Source organism: Cygnus atratus, chromosome 8, assembly GCF_013377495.2.
Source record: "Cygnus atratus isolate AKBS03 ecotype Queensland, Australia chromosome 8, CAtr_DNAZoo_HiC_assembly, whole genome shotgun sequence".
Taxonomy (NCBI): Eukaryota; Metazoa; Chordata; class Aves; order Anseriformes; family Anatidae; genus Cygnus; species Cygnus atratus.
Window position 1 is genome coordinate 3,985,629 of NC_066369.1, and position 27,823 is coordinate 4,013,451.

Genomic DNA, 27,823 nt, shown 5'->3' on the forward strand with positions numbered 1-27,823 from the left:
AAATAATTCAATAATTCATTTTAAGAATTAAAATTTTAGGAGTTAAAATTAAGAATTAAAGCTTAAATGTGTGCTACAGTAGATCTTTTCCAATAAATAAATCTAGTGTAGCACATCTAGATTCCAATAATATAGAAATAATCCAAAAGCAAGAATTTTTATACTGTGGGGTTTTTTTCCTCCCTGTTTAATGCATTCTAATCCCAGTATGAATTGTAAGGGTATCTGAGAGCTTTGTTACTGAAATACATAAAATTTCAGCTCCTCCATTACTTTTTTGCCTAACAGGAATAGCTGTGCTTCCCCCCCCCCCCCCCCCCCCCCCCTTCAGTTGCACTGAATGGAAGAGAGAAATGAGTTGACAAGATGGTTGTCAAAATCTACACAGTTTGTGTTTGGGGATGAGCGTACCATTTACATCCAGTGCATCCCTGTAGAAGTTCCTTGTATGAAAATAACAGAGAACAGGCAACTTTAAGCAAGTATCCTATTTCAAGTACTTTCAGTGAATGCCTACTACAAACTGCAATGAAAGAGGCAGCAGATATATATATAGTAGTAGTCCTAACATGAAAAAAAAAATCTAAATATAAACAACTGTTGAGCACAGGATCATCTAGAAAAAACAAAACAAAAGAAAAGAAAACTACTCATGCTACCTAAGAATTATTTACGGTTTTTGAGAAATAAGTACGTAACCCTGCTTTTCTATCATAATCATAAAATGAATACCAACTATAACACAAAAAGTTGGGAAATAGATTTTTATACCTATGTTAAGCTTAGGGTGTACAGAACAAATATAACTGCATGACAAGTAGTTAAATTGTAAAGATTTTACGTAGTGTCATTAGCCAAACAAAAATAATTTGTAAAAGTTTCACTGAGCCTGTCTCTAGACATGGTCCACACAAGACCATATAGTGAAGACAAAGTCATCAAAGCAATGGATGGTTTTTGGTCATCTTATCCTCTACAATTATTAATAATTGTATAATGCATCATTAAAAAAATATTTATAATACAGTATTTTTAGTAGGCCATTCTTACATTCTTGCATGATCTATTTTCCCATGGTTTTGAATGGGAGATTCACAATTACATATTACTTTTTTTCCAAAATAAGATCATTTTTGCCATGTTTATTATACCTTCTCAAAGTTCTTAAGCTTACTCTACAACTTTTCCTGTTTTCTGCAGAATATAAACTTTCATCTGAAAATTATTTTTTCAATGAAGATGTTGTGGCGCAAATAATGGTTTGCAACAATAATGTCTGCTTTCTTACCATTTACTGCACCGATTTCAAAGCACCTCAAAATAGAATTGAAATATGCTCCCTTCTTTAATTGTGTTGAGGTCTCCAAACGTAGGGTGAAAAATTTCAGTAGGTTCTGAGAGAATTGTCTTCAGACTTGTTTTTTTAAGATAATAAATAAATTAAAAAATGTAGAATAGTTGTGGAAAGAGATAAATGTGGCGTTTCCTAACTACAAAGAAATTACTGGAGATGAGTATCAATAAAACATTCTGGTATCCTAGTCTAAATTAAAAAAAAAAAAAAGTTTCACAATAAGTTAAAATGAATCTTACACTCTGTCTGGTGTTTGGTTTAAAAGATTAGATATAATAATAAGGGCACAAAAATGGTGATGTAATATTTTTAAAAGCTAGCTTAGGCAATGCAGAACACCAGCAGTATGTTTAACTTTATTTGGGTCAACTGTATGAGTAAACTTCATTTATACAAAGGGAGTATAGCATGAGTCCAATATCTGTATCCAATATCTTTCCACTACAGAAAATCTCTTACATCTCAACAACTTGTGTAAGTGGAGAGTATTGATCAACAAATGCATTTCATATCTACTGTTAGCAGAAGACTTCAAATATTCACAATCTTCACATTCCTCAAGGTATAGGTTTATTAGTACGAGCAATTAGCAGAAAACAATTACTGATCACTTTGAATGACATACATCTGTCTGCTGTTTTACAGACTGTGTTGGTGTAGATGTAGAGTTTAGTGACAGAGTTTAACGGTGGATTTGACAGTACCAGGTTAAATGTTGAACTAGATGACCTCAGAGATCTTTTCCAACCTAAATGATTCTATGATTGTATGAATCTATGATGAAAACATCACAACATGTGTAGAAGAAAAAAGGTTACTTTGTGTAATATTGTTTACATTTCCATGCAGTTATTATGTTTACTTACAACAGGGCCAGGTGGGCCTTGTGGACCTTCCCCTCCTTTTAGACCAGCTGGACCCTAAAAATTAGAAAAATGCTTATTACTTACACTGGAAAATTCAAGAGTTATTTTTGCAACACATGGAATAGGAAAAATGTAAAAATCCAGAGACAAACAGCTGAATAAATTCCTTTCTGGTTATAAAGCCAATGATATTTAACAACATTGGATTCTTGATGTCTTTTTGACTACTGTATTTATTTTTAAACACAGTAGAAGGTTCCATGAAATAAGAGGGTTAATACATTATTCTCATTTATTTACAAACTATTTTTCGTAGTGCTTATATTATACCTGAGCTCCTGGAAGGCCTCTCTCTCCAGGGAAACCACGAAGACCTGCTGGTCCATCTTTCCCAGGAATACCTTGAGGGCCTGGGTCACCCTTGAAAACATTACATTTTGATTAAACAAAAAATATTTATAATGTTAATGTTCATCACATCCACAGTAAATGTGTGGTATATATTTGCTTATTTTTTATTACAAAAATGCTAATTATTGGCTCAAAATAATTTTAATTATTTCAGTGGAAGCAGAAACAACTCTAAAATTGGAATCTTTCAGCCTTCAAAATCCTTCTGTGGGAAATGCGTCAATAGTACATCCTGGTTTTATTCTGTGTGTTATATATTATAATTTAACATGAGTCTGTTGGCAATTTATCTGCCCCTTCCAATTTGTTTCCCAAAGCCACATCATACCTTAGCACCTTCTTTTCCTGCAGCACCTGGGAGGCCTTGTTCACCTGGTGGGCCAGGAGGACCCGGATGACCTCTTTCACCGATTGGGCCAGTCTCACCAGTAGGACCCTAAGCACAAAGGTAAAACCTCAGTCAGCTCAAGATATTTAATGTCTTTAGGGGGTACAGATTCTTATTATCCAGCTGCTCTGAGTGTATGTTACAAAATATCGCCATTGGTTAGCATACATTCCTCACCTTCCCCTCCAGGCAAAGCTGACTTACAAAATATCTTTGTCCTATAAAATAAATCTTGCATTGCATCTTGCCTGCAGACATGTCTGTACAGCTTCCACAGATTGAAAACCTGACCTTGCTCCTTAGGCAATGAAGCTTAAAACACAGTGCATTTCTACATATGGGAGGAGGTTACAAAAAGGAATGGGAGGAGGTTACAAAAAGGACATGTAAGGGAAATCCATGTACTATGTTTGTCTTAAAACACTGTCTGTACAGTTGCTTTTCTGAATAATATGAATTGAAAAGTAAGAGAGTTGAAAGATATCTCTTCAGATTCACTAGCAGAAAATTTTCACTGAGGGAATTACCTAAAAAAAAAGCCCATGCAATCCAAATGTCTGATTTTACTGCAAATAAATAAGATTAGTTAAATTAAATTTTAATAGTGAAACTCTCAACAGTCTAAAAATGACTGAAATTTGGCCTCTGACAATACTGCCACATAATGTCTTGCTCTTTCTAAACTATTTCACATTAGAGATCTCAGTCAGCATTCTTGACTTCTGCAAACCTTCAAATTCACGATTACATGAAGAATGCTCAAAAAAAAAAATCCAACATTTGCATATTTTGTGGAATCACTGATGATCACGATGTATAATACTAAGTAATTAGAAGTTTCTAAAATTGTTATGCATATTTTGCTACCAAAGTTAAGATAACCATTGTTATCTTTTAATATCTTTTAATACAACAAAAATAACTGCCTTCTGCACTAGCCATAATATAACCCTTCAAAAACGACTTTTTGAAGTTAGGTATAAAATCAAATGATGTACCTGAGGGCCAACAACCCCACCAGGACCAGGAGGACCAGTTTTTCCTTGAAAACCCTGTGAAATAATCATAAAATACTATGTTACCTAGAACAAGATATAAAAGAGCAAAATTCAGATCTGAGCTGAAGAAGAAAAACAGAGATTCCATGTCAGAGGGTCTTCTCTTCAAGAAATAAAAATTAGATACTTTTTTTTTTCCTGTGTATACTTAGAAGTGAAGTACTGATTAATCTTTCCTAGCTCTATCAGTTCCAATCTCTATGAGGTCGTACAGTAATAAAAATACCAGTCAGTTTTACAGATCTCTTTAGGTAAACTTGATTGGTGGAGTCTCAATACATAAGTGATGCAGCTATAAGACAGCTGAAAATACATTTTTACATATTTATATTATGAATCATAAAGCTAGATATATAAATGCTTTTTAAAGAAAGACACAGATGTTGGATTAAGTTGTGTGGGCAATACTGCAGTATAACATCTAACCCCTGCCTAACAGCCTGTATCTGCCTCCTACCCTGCTCACCTGTGTAAAAACAAAGGTGTCATTTGGCTCGTATTTTTTAGAAATGTTGGGCCCTGCTCAGCATTCCTCAGGGCACAGTCTCGCTGACAGGTTCCCAATTCCATCAGATCCAGTTTAACATTTTTTTTTTTTTTAATCTTCCTCAAACTGATTCTCTGCAAGCCAGTTGTTATCATGGTTCAGTTTGGCCTGTAACTATTTAGGCATTCTCTCTCAGACCTTTGAAATGATCCAGATTAAAAACAAACACAAAATTCCTTTGCTCTAATTGCTGAAAATTAAAACTGCTACAGGTTGAATCATTCATGTGTCCCCCCCTTTACTTTGTCAAAACTTTGTCTGAAGCCTATTGTAAAAGAAAGATAAGGGAGCATTGAATGTTGCCTATTTCTTGAAAACAACTTGAGAAGACTTGCTATTTCCCAGGTTTGCAGAATGCATTGATATTTTGCAGTATACTCAAAGATTCCTGATGCTAATGATGAGTCTTACTGCTATGCTTTTTCTTTTATGTCAAAAATTTATCAATTCCTACAGGTGCAGATTTGTAAAACAAGTAATAACCAAAAGAGATTTCAGGAGCAAATATCCAAGATGACCTGAACACCCCATGGGTTCATCTAAAATAGTAAAAATGTAGTAAACAGTTTACACCAGTGTCTCATGCATGTGCTTGTACCTAATTACTCTTTTTTTTTAATTTTATGTGAAAGACAATATAACAAAACTGAGTTTCTTGTAGTGAGAAGGTCCTTGATTAATTCTAATTGATGAAACAGTTAGTGCATTTCTATTTTGTACTTTCATAGACACAAAACACTAAATTCTATTGTAACACCCAGCAATCTAAAGAGCTCTGCAGCTGATGCCTCCCACCAATTTGTGATCAATAACTGAAATGGATAATAATTTCTAAAGAGGAACTAGCTTTATATTGGTTTACAGTATCTAGGTTATTCCTACATCTATATTCCAAATTAATCATAACATTACCATTCCCGTCTCAGCAAACAATGGCAGTTCTTCAGAGAAGCATATGGCTTACTGGGGGAAGAAGCAGTATCCTTATTTTCACTAATATTTACCTCAGTTGCTGTCAATGTACAGCTCTTAGTCCACAAACAAACTGCAATACAGGAATTTTGCTCACAAATTTTTTAAGGCTGAGCATGTTTCTTAGCCTGATTGCTATAATGCCTACATGCACCATTGAACTTTAATGAGACACATAAATGAGAAACAGAATTCTAAGACCCTGATTTAACCAGTGAGATCAATGAATGTTTTCTGATTTATACATTTTTAAAAAAATCAGAAATGGAAATCTTCTTGGAAAAAAGAAGTCAACAAATCTACTTTCTATTTAGTTTGTTTTTTAAAATCTGTTTTTGTACAAAAAGGTATCTGTGAGAATCCATGGGGAAAATACATTTAAACTAATTCCTGCTAATAAGCTGTGTTTGTGCCTGAGTTACTCAAATGTTATATCATTTTAACCCTACTAAACCCAAAAGATATAAAATTAGAGTACCATCGTACAATGACATAGTCCGTAGTCTTATTGTATTTTGCATCTTCCATTTCTAGTAATGAGTGAAATGAAAAACCATGGAATCATAGGATGGTTGAGGCCCATGGAGCCTCTGAAAATCATTGGTCCAAGTCCCCTGCTCAAACAGGGTCACCTAGAGACCATTGCCCAGGACCATGTCCAGATGGCTTTTGAAGATCTCCAGGAAGGGAGACCCTACAACCTCTCTGGGCAACCTTTGCCAGTGCTTGGTCATCCTCATAGTAAAAAAGTGCTTCCTAATGCACAGGTGTAACTTCTTGTGTTTAATTTGTGCCCATTGCTTCTTTTCCTGTCACTAGGCAAAACTGAAAAGAACCTGGCTCCATTTTCTTTACACCCTCCCTTCAGGTATACATTGGTAAGATCTGCCCTGAGCCTTCCCTTTTCTAGGCTAAACAGTACCAGCTGTAGAATATATATGCAAATAAATATATTTGTTTCTTTACTATTTTCAAATAAAATGTTCAATACAAACCCAAAGTTTTCTCATCAAATCTGCATCCATTTAAATTCATTTTGACAAGCAAAACACAACTTGGACAATTGTATGCAATTCCAAATGCAAACTAATGTTAATTTTGACCCCACCAAATGACCTTCCTACAAGAATACATGTGTCAAACTGTGAGTTTGAAGTCACTGAAAAAGAACAAATAAGCAGTCAATAGTGTTTCTCTCCCATGAAACAAACAAACAAACAAACAAAAAACCACCACCATCATTGCAAAGCAATGGCATTAAAATGTCAGAGGAAAATACAGTTTTTCAGAATGATGTGTCACTCCAGGGTTTGTGCTCCCACTTCCAGCAATGGAAGTGACTCAGCACTCACTTCCAGATTTCCAGTGAAGATGGAATTCCAAACACATTCATCATGATGAGAACATTTCTCTCTAATCTCATTTAATTCTTTCTCTAGCTCTGGAAAACCCAAGTAATAACTTTATTTTATTTCAGTGGGAGATAAGTCAGGTTTTGGCACTAGAGAAATATATATATATTAATAATTCCATTAAAAAATTGATATGTTACTTTTAAAATTTTGTTTCCAAGATGTACTTATGAGGATTTTTAGGGGAATTGCATAGAATATAGTTTCAAAATTGAACTCTTTTTTCACAGGTTGAATCATTCCTGATAGCACTTTCCAAAGCTGTTGACTTTCGAGTTTCTTATCTGTTTAGCATTAATCAGTAATACTTTATGATGCCATGTTACATGACATTCAATCAGAAAAGATGATATAGTGATCGAAGACGATACAGTGGTTGCCTGACAAATCTTTACTAAATTTGAGATCTGAGTATTAATTTTTTCTACTTCTATTGACTAGTTAAGCACATTGTGATGTTACTAACTGAGCAGAGCAAAGAATAATCTCACTTTTGTAGTATGGAAACAAAATAAAGCTTTCTTATGCCTAAGCTACTAAACCATAAGAAAACTAGTTATCTTCTAGTCCCAGCCTCTTCCCCTTTTGTCTGTTCTCTCTGTTTCTTTAGTTTTGGTCACACTATAATGTCCTTAAGAGGTTTGCAACACTAGCACAGTAGAGTTCATTTACTCACAGTTTCACCCCGCTGTCCTGGATGCCCAGGCAAGCCATCTTTTCCAGGTGGCCCCTGAAATTGTAAAATACATAAATAATTGTAGACATCCTTAATACTGAAAAAAGCATATGATTAGCTGTAAGAATCTCTGTTGTCTCTCACTCTCTCTCCTTTTTTTTAGACTAGTCTTCAGTACAGTTTAACTGCTCCGATATCAGCTATAATTTTAATAATACATTTTCCCTGCGTCCTCCCTTGATGCGTGTTAATAATTGTTTGGAGAGTGACTGTTGGCTTATCTAGTACATGAATGTTAAAAATGGATTTCAGTAAATTCAGAAGTCATGGGAAGTCCCTATACTTCCTTTCCATTTTTCTTTTCTTAGTGACTTAGTTAACACAAAATTAAGCATTAATAAGCAATGAAATTTCAGTTTCTGGCATTGGAAATAAAAATAACAATCACATGGGTGAAAAAATCATAGGTGGTCTGATGCTTTTGTACTTCATGTGAGCAGAAGCACACTAGAAGAGCAATATGACTACTTCGGGCTGCAGCTCAAATGTGTAACATATGTGTCTGCTACTAATGAATGTCTCCTTCCTCTTCATTTTTTCCTCAATTGATCAACTGTTAAAAGGAAATATACACTACCAGAGTAGTATTTTGCTTAAACTCAGCCTGTCACCTGGACTTTGACATCAACATACTAGAGAATTTCCAGTTTAATATATTATGCTGAATCGACATGAGCTGCCGTGATGATGACTCATCTACCAATTCGAATATGAGTTCTTGTCTTAGCCTTAGAGCTCCACAAGCATGGGGGAAATTTTCCTATCAGTAGGAACACATCTCTTAAATAAACCTTCAAACATTACCTGCAAAATCATTATATGAAAAGTAACACTCTCATTATTGTACCTACTTATTTTAGAATATACTTACTGGAGGTCCTTTTGGTCCCGGAAATCCAACAGGTCCCTGAGGCCCTTGTGGTCCCTAGTATAAGGGCAACCAAACAGGCAAAGGTTTACTCCAACTGCCATGACACTTAACTTAAAAGTTTGCTTCAATTATAAAATATATGAACTCTGTAGATAATATATGGTTCTAAGTCTAAAGTCTTACCTACATTGCCATGAATATTGGTAGCAAACAAATCACTTGCATAGACTGAAAGTAAGACTAGCTCTATAGGAATGCAGTAAGAAAAAAGAAAAATTACTTATATGAAGTATGTCTGTGTTTAACCCCTGAAATTATGCTTAATAAAGTAGGAGTTAGCTGTGAGTAAGAAACATTGTTTTCTATGCTGCAAAAAGGATAGGAATTCATTCATGGCCTGGTGGTCTATTAACTGAATCCAACATTCATCATTGTTAGTTCTTTCACTCTGATAATATTTCAAGCTATTTTGATAACAGTTCAAATTTCCAAATAGAATAAGCTTTCCAGAGTTACCAGAGACGAAGGACAACATTCATGATTTCATGAATAGTAGTTGAAATACATGAAAAAAATAGGATGTATGAAAATTTTATTTATGTAGTGTTGTATATACATATATATATGGAGAGAAAATTTTCATGCAGCATGGCTTTACAAATCTAGTGAAAGATGATCATACGAGTTAGTACATTGTATATGTGTATTTACAAGCATATATGTGTAATACGTACACAGGTCTACATGTCCACATAAATCTGTGGTCATATATATTTACACAATTTGCTGTCTTACATGACTGTTTCTAAAGTTGTCGCCAAACAAGATGGAGGCAAACTTTTAAAATTCATTGCTGACATGTTGAAAGTGACTGTCAGCTTATTCAAAGATTTTGTCCTTTTTAGTTTTTAGTATGCAAAATCAGAGTAGCAACCTGAAAAGCCCTATTTATTCTACATGGTCCCAAAGCAGAGAGCCATGTACCCTAGTCATACAGTGCAAGGCTTATACTCCTCTACTTGGTATACGATGTGTGGTTTTGCTACAGCATCAGCTGTCAAAATATGTTAGTAATTTTTGTTTGAAGTTTGATGCGAAAGACCTGAAGCAGGAGGTCACGTCTCCCAAATTATGCTACTCTTTAGCTCCTCTGATAAAGTGCTGGCTGTTTCCGAGTTCCATAAGCCTCATTCATTGGAGCCCAGGCTCACAGCCAGAGCATGGCAGCCTCCTGCAGTAGACGAAGCAGTATGCGAATGTAACCGAGGGAGAGGTCCCTTCTGCCCAACCTGAAGATTTTGTCCTTAAGTGAATCTTATTCTAGGGTAGACCTTGATTAGACTCTAATAATAAATCTGAGTCAACTGAGAAGTGCTAAGCAAGGCGGGAAATCCTTGTGACCTTACTGCACTATCTTTCTCATAAATTCTCAACGTATTTTGACTCTCACATCTTGAGGCTTTTTAATGAAAGATTTACATATTTTTTATTGACAGTATGGCTTGCAGATTTCAAGCTACTACACTGATGGATTATGTGAGAAAAAGCACTAGAATATTAACAGCATGTTATTAAAGTTACTTTTTTTTTTTTTTGTCATGGAGTTTCATTTTAGCAGTAGCCACACAGAATGGATTATTTAATATTTACATGTCTGGTACCTGGAATAGTCTCAGCTGAGTAGAAATGCCAGTTTTATTTCTTGGCTGACATTCACCCCTATTGGGAAGCAAATAGATACCTCACATGTATTACACAAGAGACATCATATGTGGTGTTCTGTGATACCTCATCTCTTTGCTCTAATCAATTTCTCTCTGGGATGCTTTCATCTTGGATTGATCTGCTCATTGTTTCAAGACCTGTTGGAGTTGTTAGCAAACCCCTGCTTCAGCTCTGCTCTTCAGCTCCTGGTAGCCTGCCTCAGATGTTCCTCCTCAGTGTAAAATAATGTACAGTTCGTTTTACGGACTATGCCTTGTTCTTATATCCAGCACGCTACTTAACTTACTACTCTTTTGAATCCCAGTTTCCTGCCCCGGCATCTCTCTTCCTTGCCACATCATTCCTGTTTCACCCAAACTTTGCTACCCACATTCCACTTGAAACACTATCATTTGCTTGATATACAGGTACAAACTTGATCTATTAATATCAATTTTCTATTTGCTGCTGCGTAATGGTCTGACTGCATGTTGGGTTTGTGTATTGATGAATAATAGAGTAGCAAGCAGAAAACTATTTTAACAAGCACAATAGGCTTTCTCAAGCATGCAGAAAGCAGTGTGATGGGAATTCTTAGAACAACAAAAAAAATCAGCTGCTTCAGCAAAGAATCTTCTCAAGATGGCTTGAATGATTTGTAAAAACAAGTATCATGCTACGGTAAATAAGCTATTCTTAAGAGCATAGACTGATAGTCCAACTGTAATTTGCATGGATATAATGCAAAGCGTGTATGAATTCTCTGTGCCCTATTTATACAAAACTGAGCTACAGATAGAAGAATCTTTCAGCAAACTTGAGCTTCCCCATTCCTAACTTCGTGAAAAGCAGTATCATTAAAACTGATGTTTTGCCAGTTCTGGTTACTGTGGTCCAAGAAGGGTAAATACATAAGAAGGAAAACTAAAAATAAACCAACTCTCCCACACCCAAACCATACTCCTATACAGTGGGGAAAGACATGCATATAAATAGCTTTCACATACCCTTTCACCTGGTGGGCCAGGAGGACCGTCATTGCCTGCAGTACCCTAGAAAGAAAAAATAGTATGTTCAAAGGTTAAACCTCTATTTTCTTTAAAAGAAACAACCTGCAGCTGACTTACATTGTGTGGCTGACAATTACCTTTGGACCTGGTTTGCCAGTTGGACCTCTTGGACCTCTTGAGCCTCTTGGACCCTGTCAATAAAAAAAAAAAAAAAAAAAAAAAAAAGATACACTTAGTTATAATTGTTGAATTCTGTAATGACTTCAGATCAAAATAATTCTTCACAGTATAGTAGAGGCAATTAATATAGAAAAGCCTCGAAGCTGCAAAACAAAAGTACATACTGTTGGTCCTCGTTGTCCCCTTGGGCCTGGTTTGCCATGTAATCCCTGTAAAGAAAAGCTCACAGAAGTCATCTTAGCAAACACCATATTTGAGAGAGAATGTTTTCTACTGAAGTGGGGGTAAAGTGCAACTCTCTTATGCTTAAACATTATTTTAAGTATCTACTTCTCATTTTAATTTACAGAATCATGGCCCTTTATAAAATTGTCTTTCTGAGTTCACTGAGACTTGTAGTCAAACACACAAAATTTGCCTTGGAGACAGATTCTGTCATAGGCATTAGAACATTTTAAACTATTTTAAGATAGTAGTGAAGATGCCACAAAACAGAGTCCCTCTGCAATAGTCTAAAGGACTTGGCATCATTTCCAATGTAATAATAGCCTTGAAGACAGAATTCCCATTTTCCCATGCACAGTTCCACAGGCTAATGTTGAAAACAAAGGGTAATCCTCTCTCTTCATATATATATATATATATATATATATATATGTATAAAACAGAAATAGGGACTGTAGTACCTACCAGGATTCTGCACGCTTGCACAGAGGTAATACAGAAGTTGTCAGAATGTTAGCCGTTAATTTTTTTGCTTCAGTATACCCCCTAATCTTACTGAACAGATTCCTTTCTTTAGGCTCGGTGTTAGGTTAATATTGCTGTGCATTCTAATGGAAGGAAGCTTAACATTCAACAGTATTATTCAGGTAGAAAAAAAAACTTGATGACTGGTACTTTCTATTCTCTGTGGTAAACACAACAGCAACAGTAAAGCAGCAGAGACGTTATAGCATAAAGCTTGCTCTTACTGAAAATGAATTAAATGCACACAGCTGTTTTCTTGGTGTTCTTGTTTTTGTGTGTTTTTTTTTCTTTTTTTTTTTACATTGATCTTATTTACTTATTAAAAATAAAAATTATGTGTTGTTCTTATAATGCTACATAGCTAGTGAACTTCTCAGGGACAATTACTGTCTTATTACCAGTGTGTGTGGTAGAATATCACAGAATGATAAGCCGTTAAGCAAGACTCATAATACTACCTACTTCACATTACAAAAAAAAAAAAAAAAAAAAAAACACAACATACATTTATTGTTGTCTTATTGATGATCAGCATAATACCAAAGTATATTTGCAATTCAGTATTAATTAGGTCATTAGAACCCTAGCTGAATTAAAAACTTTATGAAGGCCTGATAACGGATCAATATAATTATATTTTCATAATTTTAAGTTTGTTCTTTGATGTGTTATCATTTTTCTTGTTTTTTTTTTTTTTTTTTTAATTAAATCTGATATCCTGATTACCAGTCATGTCCCATTTTGCCCAACAAGGATGACCTGAACATTGTTATACTGCTTTTCTGTCCATAACAACATATCCTAGCTAAAATAACACAAGAAAAATCTAAAGCATACATAAATAATGTAAATGCAATTGGATTTCATGTATTTTATCTAAAAATCATGAATTCCTGCTTGTTTTCATGTGCAAATTAAAATGAATTCTTAGAAAGGAAAGCTGATCCTTGTTAAGGAAAGGAAAGCTGATTTCCTTGTTAAGCTGATCGTTTCTATGACCCATCCTCTCACTTCTGTTAATTTTATCAGCTTTCTAACAACATGTTCTGCTATATTCAATTAAGCTTTAGAGACAACACTACAGTTTTCTTTCAAATCTGCATTTTATTTTTAATTAGAAGAATATACCTAACAGATTTTCCCTCACCAGCTTCCAATAAACAAAGCAACAAAATCTGTCATTTTGCATCTATTTGTTAATAGCATATGTTCTTCATGTTGTCTGGTATAGTTTGTTGTTTTTTTTTAAAAGCTCAGCCTATAAAAATTTGTGGTAAATCAGAATACTTATGAAATACATGTTGAATTTCCTTGAGGGTAAATTGCATGGTAGTATGTTAATTCATGGGATACAGGAAAACAGTCCTTGCAAGATCACTCAGCTATACTGTTAAATCACATGCTCAAAGGTGATTTCTTTTCTCTTTCCAATGTATAATTATGGTAGCATACCCAACGAGAAAGTGTCTCAGTTCCTGTATGCTTAGATTAATACCTTAAAGAGTGAGAACTAGTGTCTCATTATGTACTGTTTTACGTAACTGTAGAGATTCATCTTAAGAGTGAAAAGCCTGTTTTTTATAGTTCCTTAGATAACAGAATCATAGAATCATAGAATATCCTGAGTTGGAAGGGACCCGTAAGGATCATCAAGTCCAACTCCAATAGCTTATACCTCTATTTTTCACTGACTTCCCATAGCACTGAGTACAAAAAGATAATTGTCATGAAATTAAGAATTATCATACCCTTGCACCTTTCTCTCCATTGGCACCCGGAAATCCTGGGAAACCAGTTGAGCCCTAAATAAGAAATCAATGCAAATATCAGAAAATATCAAAAACAAAACTGTAGTATAGCCAGCATTTAATTCATATGTAAAACACACCTCCAAAACGATGAATATTTTACATCATGTCAAATTTGCAAGCGTGGCAGCTCTGATGAATAGCTGCAAATTAACTTACCATAATGCCTCAAGTTCAGAATGCATTAAGAAACATCAATGCATAGAATGGACATTATTTGTCATATTAGACAATCTTCATTAAATCTGCATCAGTTTTTAATGGTAGGAAAGAAAAGATCATTAACAGCCCACTAGAAATAACTGTATCATAACAAAGAGAAATAAACAAGGCCTTGCTACCTCACAGTACAATAATACTCTTACAAAATAACTGCATTCAAAGCAATTGCCAAGCGTTGCCACATCTCAACAGTGGTTCTTTATTCACTTTACTGAGCTGTAAATGACCTCGGGTGGTTTATTCACTGTAAACTGACCAGTTTCATTTAACTGATGCAATTTTTACATGTGTTTATATGCTCTTCTGGTAAGCAGAATTTATGGGGAGATCATCTGACTTGATTCTATGTATAGAAGCTGCTCCCAGAAGTTATTCCTGCTTCTCCTTTTTCTTCCCTTTCCTCCTGCTTACTGCCCACTTAACCTGAACAGTACCATTTTCTTCTTGATTTATGGTATACAGGTCCAAAGGAAGAGCAGATGGGTTACCTGCCAATGTGTTAATTTGTCATAAGGGAGTTGGGGTCAAAGAGGAGATAAACTTAATAAAAAAAATACTTCCAAGCTACGGAAGATGAAAAATCAAAGCAGTGTTTGGTTTGGTCAGACACTAAAACTACTGGACAGACTGCCTGCTGTGATATTGCATTTATATCTATACAGCTTGTTATTAAAATTGTGGTGGCAGTAAAATGTATATGACAAAAATTTCAATCTTATGTCACATGAATCATTCCAATTATCCATTAATGAACTTGGGGGCAGTACAACTTCATTGACAGTGACTCTAATGAAAACCTGACTGATACTCTTTTTTTTTTTTTTTTAATTCTAATTCTTCACCACTTACAACTTCAAAAGTGAATGAAATTGTGAAAATCCTACTCCATAAAGCCCAAGTATGTTTATAATTAAAAGGCTGGGGGAAGAAACAAATCAAATGATCAGACATTAATAGGCATGATTAGAATGTAAATATCTTACATACAAAGTGCTTTCTGCAATTGTGCTAATCAAAAGGGACTGGCAGGATTAAAAAACGTTGTGAAAGATCAGATAATGGCAGTACTCAATGAACAAGAAGAAAGAAGAAAAATAATGAAAAACAAGTAAATTACAAAGAAAAAAAAGAGTAGTGTGAACCTTCTCAACAATATTGGGACAGAATTTCTTATTTCCTTTACCTAGCTAATAAGCTTTTCTGCTGTTTCTTTTTTTCCTCTCTTCCTTATATTAATTTTAACTGGACTGTAAATAAGTTTCAAAACAATTCTCCAGCAAGTTGATGCATTGTAGCTGCTATTACTTTTTCCTGAAAGTTTAAGTGTCAAGTTAGATGAGCAAACAGTGAATGCAGTTTGAGAACCATATTCAATTTTAATCCAATGAAAATATAATATAATGCTGTTCTTGAGCAAGTCTTTGCTGAAAAAAAGAATCAGTCAAATTTTATTTGAAGTGTTACATCAGTTTTTTCTTAGAATTGAATAATGTAAAACTTCTTTGATCTTAGACTTTTCAAAAGACAGTTCTCTAAAGGAGAGCAAAAAGAGACTGAAATCTGAGACATTTCAATTAAGAAGTAGGAGGGGAAAAACCCACGCTTGTCAAGGTGAATAGTCTCCATACATACTTTCCATAGATGTTTTTGATGTTTTTCATTAACACAAATGTGTTCAGTGAATAAGCATTCTTCAGGTAGTTAATTTACTTGACAGAAAAAGGCTATAATATAGTCAAGAGTCAGAAAATCCCTTTGCTTAGCCAGACAGGAAGTTGTAGTTCTGCCAAAAAAATCGTATTTTCAAATTGGAAGATAAAAATACATCCCAAACTAGGAGAAAATTGAGGATTTTATTGCAGGTGATTCTTCGGTTGTGTAGAAGGGGTAAGAAATTCTTCTACTTGTGATATTGCTCTAGATGATTCGTCTTTCAGACAGTCTGGAGATGCAATGTCTCATGGCCTTATGTCAGGAATTGTCTGTAAAATTATGTTTTTATTCCGTTTTTTCTTTCTCATTAATCTCAGAAAGAGACTTTAGAATTACTTTAGCATGCTCATTTCCTAAAGCTGTGTTAGGACAACCTTTTCAAAAACATGTTTCATAAAAATATGTTTCAAAAATGTAAACCTTCAATTAAACCTGAAGCCATCTATTTTAACTTCTTTTTTTTTTTTTTTTTTTTTTTTTTTCTATTGCAATCAAACACAGAAGATAACTGAAGGATAGATATCGGCACATGAATAAAATAAGGGTTGGGTTTTGTCATGTTTGTCTTAACAAAAACAAAAGGAAAATGTGATGAAAATTGTAAATTGTATGTTCCAAAGAAATATGGCTTACTCTGTGGAAGAAGCAGTAATGACACAAATGGAATCCTTGTACCACATGGAAAATTGACATCACCATCAGCATCCATTTCACGGTCAATACAATGCTTATTCTCTTTCAAACATAAAGACAGTTCCTTCTTTCTCAACATCATTTAATGTATGCCAGCCTGATGCTGACACAAAACACAACTCATGAAAGGATGACAAAAGTTTGAAGGTAGCATATTTAATAGGAAAGTTAGTGTTCCTTGAAGATCCTGCCTTAGGGACCCAACATTTTAAAAGATTTTACTTCAGATCATGATTGTCAAGAAAGGAAATGTGAAAAACAGCATAAGATTTACAATTCATTTAAAGCGCACCTTTGGACCTTGTCTGCCTGGATATCCTGGCAATCCGGGCACACCAAGCTTACCCTGCAATAAAAACACAGTGTTAAATTTTAATTTATCATCCTCCTTAGTGGTTCAGCAAACCTTTATGGAAAGTGTTTTTTCCACAACCTAGAGTGATGGCACTTTATAAAATATAATATTCAATGAAATCAATTTCTCATTTTAACTATTAATCACCAGTGGGCTTAGTTCCTCAAATCTAAATAAAAATCCCACTCCAGTTAATGAGGTCAGCAAAGCCAGTACCTCTAAGATGTGGGGCTAAGGTCATTAAACTAGTAATATTCTGTATGAAATCAGGGCATTGTTATATTGTAAGTGAGAAGAAGTTCTTTTTACTTTGTACTGTGTGATGGCTACTTTGTTTTTCATAGTTGTTTTTTTTTTTTTGTCCAAATAGGCATTTGAAGAATCAACCATTTTTGTTGAAAAATTCTAAGCTGTTTGTGACTATGATAAATCACACTCCACTGACTATTTGCTGATGATAGATTTATCAACAAACATGACCACTTTCCTATGTTCAAAAAGGACAACAGGACGAGCAGTCTGATCAGTGCTGACATTACTGATTCCTAGAAATGAAATACAGTACCCCATGGAGTTGATCTCTTAAGATGTCTAGGGGATGATTGATGGTTTGCCACTTTCATAGGTAGGGAAAGGGAAAGCAGTTTCAATCTCTGAGAGATGGGAACTCTAGGGATGAATTTGAGTCTTCTAAACACAGACCATGTTCCAGGCTGTCACATTTTGGAGAAGATTTCAATGGAAAATATATGATTGCACTATATAATATGGTACTCAGCAGTAACCTTAGATAATGGAAAAGAGGAAGCAGGTACCTGTATGCGGAAGGGAATTTGTGAAAATAAACATGCTTATTCTTAAAAAATAGAGCACATGAATAAAAATGTCCATTTTCATATTCATGTAAGCCCACAGGTCTGGCTGGTACGTTATTAAAGAATTTTTTCCTCAATTTACAAAAATAATTATAATGCTGCCACACTGTGCACTGTGCCACACTGAAACAAGTTGCATGCCATACAATGATTAAAATCTTTTGCAGCATGACACTACAGCAAAACTTGCTAAATTCAGTGAAAATTTTGTGCCTCATTTTATGATTGAGCAAGGCTCAGCTGCCTAGGTTTTGAGTGTGGATATGGATGATTTTTTAAGCTCCTTCCTGACATGTTGCTCATTCTTTTGATATTGTACTTGGCATTTCCTTGACTCAGACAATGCTGCCCTAACCTGCTTGGGAAAGCTTTCTTATCACAGGACCAGCTGAACATAGAGAGTAAAAGACCACTGTAGTACTTTAATTACCAGGGAAGAGTAGTACCTTTGCATGAAACAAGTCATTGGAAATGAGAAGGGAATAGGACACTGATAGTTGCTCTTACAGGCACTTCCCTAATACTGTGAGGAAATCTAAGAATTCACAAATCTCTATTTCTCACACTTTTTTGAAGGACAGTATACATATGTCTGAAATTTCTTTCTTGTTTTATTTTAATCATTCTTTCCCAGGTTTCCAAAATGGCACACTTTCTTTTCAGATGCTCTCACCCAGTGAAATATATATGAATTCCTCATCTTCCTTTCCTACTCTATATCCATCCCTAGCGTTTTTTGTTGAGGTTAGGATTCTACAGGGATTTGTACTTATCTGTGTGTTTGTTGCCTCCTGTATTTTGTTTCCCTATCCTTTATTCAGTCTTCTCTTTAAATAGCACCTTTCACTTTTGCCAAGCTTGTTTGGGATTTCTATTGAGGATATGTTTTCTGTTTAAACCAATCTTAATGACACAATTTGCTATCATATGACTGAATATTAATTCACTCTCCTGCTACACCTTTATTCCTCCTTTGTACCCAACTATTTCCTCTGAATCATATTTTTTGTAGTTGGTGTGCACTGTATGTAATTTAGGACAAGAAATTTCCTGACTTATGTGCCAATAAGCTATTACAATGTTGTTTTTTATACTTGCAAAAAATGATTCCCAATACCTGTTCAAATGTGAACTCCGGTGACCTACTGTAGTAGTGTTTCATAAAAACTACTGTTAGATAGCCTAAGATCTTGCAAATCTGGATGTTTGTCTTTTTAGTGATGACAATCATGGGCTGCATCTATGTTATGAGGCAATGACATGTTTATGTTGATAACTGGCTACTGACCTTTTCCCCAGCAGGACCAGCAGCACCTGGGTCCCCGGATGGACCTGCTCGACCTTTTGGACCTTCTGGACCATCTTCTCCTCGTGGACCAGGGCTGACCAACTTCTCCCTAAAATACAACACTATATAAATATGGAGCAATTGACTGTGTGCATATAGTAGCAAGACTACCTACAATTACTTGAAAATAAATTTTTATTAAACATAAATGGAGATTAGGAAAATACCACTACTTATGTTCATTATATAAATGCAAATGTATAAAGGCACCAAATATTACTTGCACAACTGTTAGAGGCCAGTGTCCTTGTCCGAAGAGAGCTCGTTCTGGAAATTGCATTCTTATTTTTACTTCACTAAATTCTTGTGAAGGCACTCTGACAATCCGTATATGAAAAATTTTTGGATCTAAGAATTTTTATTGTTACCATCATCACAGTTATTTATGTATACAGATTAACAGATACAAGCCACTAGCCTCTTGTGATATTTTTTTTTTTATCTTCTGAAACTCTTCCTATGAAAGGAAGTGTCCATTGTATAAAATAAAATAGGTACATTTGTATTATACATTATAATGTATTTGTATACATTGTATAAAATAAAGCACATTTTGACAGAGATTTACTAGATACTAGGTTGGAATGGAAACATCTTATCTCCATAGATTAATCTTCCTCAGGCAAATAGTGGAGGATCTTGGAATCTTGAAAAAGAAACTCCCTAGGAAGAGGCTTAGTGCAAATGATATCCAAAACTGACACTCTTCCTCTTTATAACTGTGCCATTGTTAATTCAGAAGAACTAGATCTGTGGCTTATATCTGTGCATAAACAAGGAATAGAAACAACGTAAGCTAAAAGTTTTTACTTTATTTTCAGTGTAAATTTACTTGTTCCCTTCAGTGATCATTTCAAAATAACATTTACACATTTTAAGATCCTAAGGGACATGAATAAATGCTTACCCGATCACCTTTAAGGCCCATGTCACCTTTAAATCCTGGGAAACCATCTTCACCCTAAAGAAGGCAGAAATAAATGTAATAAGACTTTTAGTAATAAAGAGCTGTTTTTGTTGTTGCTGTTTGTTTTCTGCAGACAAAATAAGAGAATACATTTACTACAGATTCAAATAATTTGCTTAGATAGAGTGAGAACATAAGAAAATTCTAATATGGCTATTCCCATGTTAGAGAGAGTACATAAGTACACTATACAAAATGACTTTTTAGTTTGAAAGTTCCTAATAGCAGCTGTTTAAAACTGTTTAAAAGGTTTTTTAAAGGCATAGACAAAATAATTCTTCGGTTTTATCATGAATTATCTTATAAAATCATTTCTTAACTCCTAAACATTTTTGGATTATCACTCTTTTTAACAAGGCCATCAATTTAATTAAATGAAAAAAAATGGTGACAAATTATTCAGTGTTTTTCTTTTCAATAGCAGAACCTCCCTTTTAATTAACTTTTCTTTTAGACTAGTGTCTTAATAGTGTCATGAAAGGAATCGAAGAATTGGCTGGCAATGGAATCTTAATTAAAAATTAAGACATATTAATGGTCGTAACCACTAAAGGAAGAAGTAGTCTCTATACAGTTGTTGGGTGTCTGGCAACACAGCCCTGCCTACTCTCATTGGCTGATGTAATGGAAAGAAAGTGGATAAAACAATGGACATTAAGACTGAATTTATATACAGTGGCAAAACCAGGTGAACATTATTTTTTATTCTTGATGTGAATTACTTATTTACTGCCTAATAGGGTCTGGCAGAGAATTTACTCCGGGTATTTTAATAGGTCCCCATAATGAAGTATAAGCAGACAGTACTTGTACAAGTTTCATTTATACCTGTATGAGTTATTTCAGATACAAACACAAATCTCCAGAGTTGTTCAGTTTAGTTGTGCACAACTTATCCTAGCATATTTGATCAGCTTTTAGTTCAGTCTTCCTTAATTTAACTCATCATACAGCCATTGCTCCAATATCATGGGATCATAGAACAGTTTGGGTTGGAAGGGACATTAAAGACCATCTAGTTCCACCCCCAACCCTGCCATGGGCAGGGACACCTCCCACTGGACCAGACCAGGTTGCCCAAAGCTCCATCCAACCTGACCTTGAACACTTCCAGGGATGGGGCATCCACAACCTCCATGGGCAACCTGTTCCAGTGCCTCACCAACCTCATAGCGAAGAATTTCTTCCTCACTTCTAATCTAAACCTACCTTTTAGCCAGACAACAAAAGATTACTGGCAGTGCCTTTTTATCTGATGTTTAGTTATTATCCTGGGAGCAAAGTTCTTTGTGATGAATGAGCATTTAGTAAAATGTTTTACAGGTTTTTTATACAATGAAGTAATATTGTTGACTTTGAATCTGAGTAACATTTGGACTGTCAATAAAGCCAGGAAAGAGCAATATCGTTATCCAAATGTTATTGAAATAAACAAACAAGAAAGGCTTTGTATTTCATCCTCATTTCAAAAAAGTGTAATGCATTTTGTGCTCCTGGGCCCAGAATATTTTTCTGGGCCCAGGAGCGCAAAATATTTTTGTCTTCTCCTTGGTCAGGGAGACTCAATTGTGAAAGCTTGCAAGGCTAAAGCCATTTTGACTCTGTTCAATGTTCAGAAGTAGCATGCAGAATGCAATAAATAACCCTAGAAAGAGTTATTTAGATTTAAAATAGATTTGCTGTGGTGCTAAACAGCTCAAAATAGGTGGTGAGATATTAATATTATAAATAAACAAAAAAAAAAACATACACTATCAAATCTACTTTCTCAAAAGTATGCGTTCATGAAAAAAAAAAAAGAGATAACCCATCATGAGTCATTGAAAAAAAAAAGAGACTAAAAACATTCTACAAGCAGGTTTCATGTGCTTTGTAGATGGTGAAAATAATCTTTACAAGGTCATCTTAAATTGCATAAATTAAAAGTCTAGGGTGGTCCTTCTCAAAATTTACTGAGAGGTGGAAAAGATAGAGTGTAGAATGTGAAAAAAAATCTTCAATTGTAAAAGCTGCTCCCAGTTATGGCCATGGACAGTACTAACTATACGAGAACACTTTGCAGCATATCAGTGAGAAATGACCATCTGCCAACCACTGACCAAATGGCTGCCAAATGAACTGAAACTCTTCATCTTTCACAGTGAGGTTCCAGCCATTGAGATGTTCATCGGTTGATTTTACTCCATGTAGGAGGAGAGAACTGAATGCTCTGTTTCTTCATTATTGTTAACACACACACACACACACAAAAAGCTAAAGAGTTCCAGTCACATCTACTGATCATAAAGAGATAGACCTCCCCTGATATCCCTGGGGCTATTTAAGACCTACAGAAGATTTCCTGACTGGTCAGTTTATTTATTTCTGTCTCTTACAATACTTTCAGATGAGTAACAATATCTGAGTAATTTCAGTAAAAAAGGCCTCTGTGTAACTGCCATTTACAGCATTGTGAGAACCATCTATGAAATAATTTGTGCGACCTTTTGAGGCGTTCAGGAGAGTTCAATGTCTTACTGCAATTGTGAGATCAATTTTTAGGAACACACGAACGTAGTGGAGATTATGCTAATCGGCACTCATTGATACACACACATATATATACACACACATCTATTTAGCTTATTTGTATGTGAGTCCTGTATTTTTTCCTAGCTGGTTTTTAATCAATCAGTAAGGCACAAGTTGCTTTTTTCAAGTGTCTAGTCGCCATAGGTGTTAAACACCCTCCTCTTTTTTAGATTAGATTTAATAAGCAACTCTAAAATGAGCATGCAGGTTGGACAAACTGTGGTGCAGGAAAGCCTGAAAATGTACAGCATCTCTTGGCATCTGACCCTGAAAGACAGATCTCTAGTGTTCAGATCAAGAGTTTTTGGCAAGAGTTGGTTTTCTGATTTAGAAATATAGTTATAAATATATACACAATAGCCACAAGGTAAATTTGCCTGTGAGGACAAGAGGTATGACTGATGGTGTTTGTTATCTGTCACTGATTCTGAGGGCCGAGGAAATTGGGAATTTAAACTCTATACTGGCTGTAGTTTCAGCCACTTCAGGCCATCAAAAGTCAGTAGAGATGGCAGCACCGGGTGTTTACTATAGTAAGTACGTTTGCTCTGTGTAAAGAAGTAATGGTATCAGGGAGATGTAAAAGCTTTCTTCACACTTATATATCTGCTTCTGATTGGGGTTGTCCATCACTAAGGCAAAGACCTGGGTCAAAAATACCTGGAGCCTAGAAAGCTTTTGGAAAATTTGGGTACAAAATATTTAAAATCTAGCATACAGCCTTATCAAACAGTTAGAATGACACTGTTGTTACCACAAACCTCTCTAACAAGCTTCTCAGCATCCACATCTATATAAATAACATCTATCAATAAGGCAGAGAATCTCTAATTTTGTACTTAAAAGCAGCTTAGAGAGAAATCACTTAAACTGGTGCCAAGAGGATCCAAACCTATTTTAACAACTGAATATTTTATATTTATATTGTACCAGCATAAATAATCATAGAGGTCACTGATTTATGACCTGGGCTTGGTATGTCCTTAGGCTGAGGCAAAAATAAACCCACTGCTGCAAGAGAAAATACACAGCAGTGAAGGAGACAGAAGACACTGCAGTGAAGTAAAGAACAGAAGAAGAGAAAGGAATTACGAGTTGTCATAGATTTACCTTTTCACCTTTGGATCCCTTGAGTCCACGGACACCATCAGCTCCCTAAAGATAGAATATAAAGAATTACCCACATGTATATAATCAAAAAGGGCTGGGGGAGGGATCCAGCAATTAAATCTTACCTTTACACCCCTAGGACCTGGATAGCCAATTGGACCCTGAGGACCTGGAGGCCCCTAAAATAGATAGGAGCAAAGAAGCTTTGTTTGTATAGTAGTTGGTTAACAAGTACTTCTTAGCCTAATCCTTGTTCTTTCACTATACTGCAGCAGTCATGTGTGAGACACCAAAATAACACTGGGTTGATAGACTTTTCAGGCTGCCTGACATAAAGAAAAGTCATGTCATCACAAAGTAGTCTTCAATATCAGTATAAAACTATTAATAGATTTATGAACTTGGTTCTACTTGTATATTTGGGAAACTTCTATCCACAACACAAATAATCTGAAACAATGGTAATTTGAGAATGTGGAAAAAAAAAAAAAAAAAACAACAAAAACCAATCACCACCACCACCACAAAAAAGATGCCAGCTAATGGTGTCTATGGTGTCTTACTGGACAAAATCTATATTTTAATTATGATGATGGCAAGTCAAAAGTACAAACCAAAATAATAATAATAATAAAAATCATGGTGTCTGGAAAAAGAAAAAAGGTTACAAACCTGACAATTAGAAGGCTCACAGTATTTAATAATATTGACTGGTGTTTGGATGTTGTTAATTACTGTTTGCTGAGTATTTAAAAGATGCTTAATTAGGATACTATGCAATTGCTGGTGGTGTCTAAAGGAACTGAGTTCTTTAAGCTATGAAAGCAAGGAAGCCTGGAAATGTTCAGATCTGTGCCTGAGGCTGAGCTGCTTTGTTGATTCGTTGATGTTGGAGATGGACATACAGCATGGTCTTCCCCTAATAATAAGGTCTTCTGCTTTCCAACTGTGTCTTTTCACAAAAAAAAAAAAATAGGCCCTTAATATCTCTGAGAAATAACAGTTCTTTGCAAATTTGGTTGAAATTTATCAGCAAATTCAAAAGGTATAAGGAAGAACTGACATGGTCATATATATATATATACACACACTTTCAAAACATAAATGATTTGTGTAAGCTTTATTTTCTTAAGAAATGGAGATAAAATCTAGAAGGCTGTAGCAAACAGCATTCTGGACAAAAATTAATATGCTAGTGTCAGTGGAATTGTACTTTCTGAAAAGTCTTATTCATTCATTCATTCATCCTGTCTATCTAGAATAGGTATCCTGTTATTACTGTCATTGAAATCAGTACTGCAACTAAAATCAGCTTTACAGAGCCCTAAGACTCTTTGATGCTTCATTATATTAAAGGAATTACTTGTCACTGCCACTGACTTTAAGGTAGCCTAAAAAAAAATACAGTTTATATGCACGCATTTGTAAGTTTCCAAAAAACAAGGGTCTGAAGAGTCCTAGCAGCTACTGTACACTCCAGAATTGTAAAGTCAAACTATTTACAAGTTATCCATGTGACATGTAAGCAACTTCTATTGATTACTATTCTGTCAACTCCATAATCAGTTTTACTTTAAAAGAGTAATGTCTATGCTCATATTAGTAATCTCCTTTAGAATATAGTTAATATGTTTGCACACAGATATTCTGCATGTGTCATGGGTTTTCTTCTTGAATAGTTCTTTGAAGTAACAGGTGTAACATCAAACAGAAAAAATGCTATGTAAATAAATAGAAAAGTTTTGAAACTCACCAATGCACCTTTCTCTCCAGACTGACCCTCTTTGCCAGGATGCCCCTAGTTTAAAAGAAATGTATCTGGTTTGGAAAATAATCATTTTGGCAAATGACATTTCATTATAAAAACACAGTTATTTAAACACTTGAATTTCAAGTCACTAAACACAGTTTCAATATTTCTTATCTGGAAAAGCTGGAAAATAGTTAACATGATTTTTTAGGAATATTGTGATCACTCCTTTTGTCTAGTTAATGTTTCAAGAGGCTTTTAATGCAAGACACATTCAAATTTGATTCTGAAACAAGTAGGGTGATTAATACTAAAGCATGAACGTATTCCTAAAACACTTTTCAAAAGTTATGGGAATTATTGCAGAAGCCAATAGAAGGTTTATCTACTTTTAACATTCTATGCTACTTTCAATGTCTTTGCTTTAAATTGTGACTTGTTTTTAACATAAAATGTTTATTTCTTGGGAATCCTTTTTCTATCTATGTTGATTGGTCTTATTAGAAGAGAATAGTAAATCTCTTGTTTTGCCAGATGTGCTCCCAAATAATATGTAGCTATTTACTAAAACCATTCATGTTTTAGTCTTGTTTACATCCCATAATGTTTTTGGTGTGTCAAATGTGATATGATTTTGATGTGGCTGCTAATCTTATATAACAAATCCCTATTGCTTATATTCAATTTACTGGTTTGGAAAACAGTTTAACGTATGTAGTTTATTAAAAGAATCATAAAATAAAAAGTATTCGATACCTGCTTAGCATTGATTTTTAATTTTCCTTTAAAAAGTTTGTCTTACTAACATTGAATATTTGTTATTTGTTTTTTAAAGCATACATGTGTCAATGGTTTAATCCACATCTCCTAGAAGATACTTTTTTGTGCACAAAATTTCATATCCCCATCCAGTAGCAGAGGTCTCAATAACATTAAATAATTCAAGAACTGCTGCTGTTTCTGAGCACATTTGTATCCCTGTAGATTTCTAATAATTCCGGTATAATATACCACTTCTAACAATGTCTGTCCTTCAAAATAGAATGACATCTCCTTACATAGAAGTGAAGTGAAAAGAAATAACATAGCAAGAATTTACCTATCTTCTGAAAAAATGCCTTTGAGCTTTCAACTGATTAACACAGATATAGGATCAGATACAAAGCTCACAGCCATCAGGAAGGTACTGCTCATTTCCTTCAATCACAAGTATAATTCTATGGTTGTAAAGAGGTGTGTCATTTAGAATGGACTTAGTTTAACCTACCTCCCTTGCATTTCCTTGGAACAAACCTACTTGTTCATGAATGAGATAATTTTGGGTAGGTGTATCAAGTATTGCTGGGACGGAGTTAATTTTCTTCATAGCTGTCCATATGGTGTTGTGTTTTGGATTTGTGACTAGAACAGTGTTGAGAACACACCAGTCTTTTGACTATTGCTGAGCAATGTGTGCACAGCATGGGAGTTTTCATTTTTTACCGCTCAGCCCCCAGCAAGTAGGCTTGTGGTGGGCAAGAAGTTGGCGGGCGACACAGATGGGATAGCTGTTCTGAACTGGCCAAATTTCACCATCAGGGACCACATTTTAAAAGCCCACAGACATCTTTAGCAGCAGCCGCAAAAAAATAATTCTAAAAGTTTTAGTAGCACAAACAATACAGTGTTTAGATGTATTTTATCATGCTGTTGCCAACTAGGATTACTGGTCCTTTTATTCTATATTTTCTTTTTGCAACACAGATATTGTTATATATTATTTGGTAGAACTATTTAGACATTCAAGGGATGAAATATTCGGTTACTTACGGGAGGTCCATCAGAACCAGGAAGGCCAGGCAGGCCAGGCTTGCCTTGAGGTCCCTAAATGCAGTAAAAGAGACACATCTTAAGATTGATAGTGAACATTCTATCATTTGCTAGGATGATAGAGGATCATTCTAGTTGAGGACTGAAGTTAGGCAACCAGCAAACTAATGTAGGTCATTTTAGTATTTCAGTCTCTTTTAAAACAGCTGGCAAATCCACCCCAGATGTAGAGTAGCTAAAGAAAAGGTGGAGAGTAACCGAGATGTAGAGTAAAAGATGTAGAATAGCTAAGGAAAAGAAAAACAGTCAAGGAAAAGAGGAAAAAAAAATCCATATTCAGTAC

At 34.9% G+C, this 27,823-nt stretch overlaps 1 protein-coding gene across 1 annotated transcript in view; it reads right to left on the reverse strand.

Annotated features, from left to right (window-relative positions):
• The window catches only part of COL11A1 (collagen type XI alpha 1 chain), a 140,724-nt gene that overhangs the window by 40,642 nt on the left and 72,259 nt on the right, over positions 1 to 27,823 (reverse strand). The window contains 18 exon segments of the mRNA XM_050712384.1: positions 2,221 to 2,274; positions 2,551 to 2,640; positions 2,960 to 3,067; positions 4,018 to 4,071; positions 7,685 to 7,738; positions 8,616 to 8,669; positions 11,327 to 11,371; positions 11,467 to 11,520; positions 11,674 to 11,718; positions 14,008 to 14,061; positions 16,988 to 17,041; positions 19,214 to 19,306; positions 19,308 to 19,322; positions 20,181 to 20,234; positions 23,922 to 23,966; positions 24,047 to 24,100; positions 25,675 to 25,719; positions 27,481 to 27,534. Coding sequence (XP_050568341.1) covers positions 2,221 to 2,274; positions 2,551 to 2,640; positions 2,960 to 3,067; positions 4,018 to 4,071; positions 7,685 to 7,738; positions 8,616 to 8,669; positions 11,327 to 11,371; positions 11,467 to 11,520; positions 11,674 to 11,718; positions 14,008 to 14,061; positions 16,988 to 17,041; positions 19,214 to 19,306; positions 19,308 to 19,322; positions 20,181 to 20,234; positions 23,922 to 23,966; positions 24,047 to 24,100; positions 25,675 to 25,719; positions 27,481 to 27,534 — 1,026 coding nt within the window.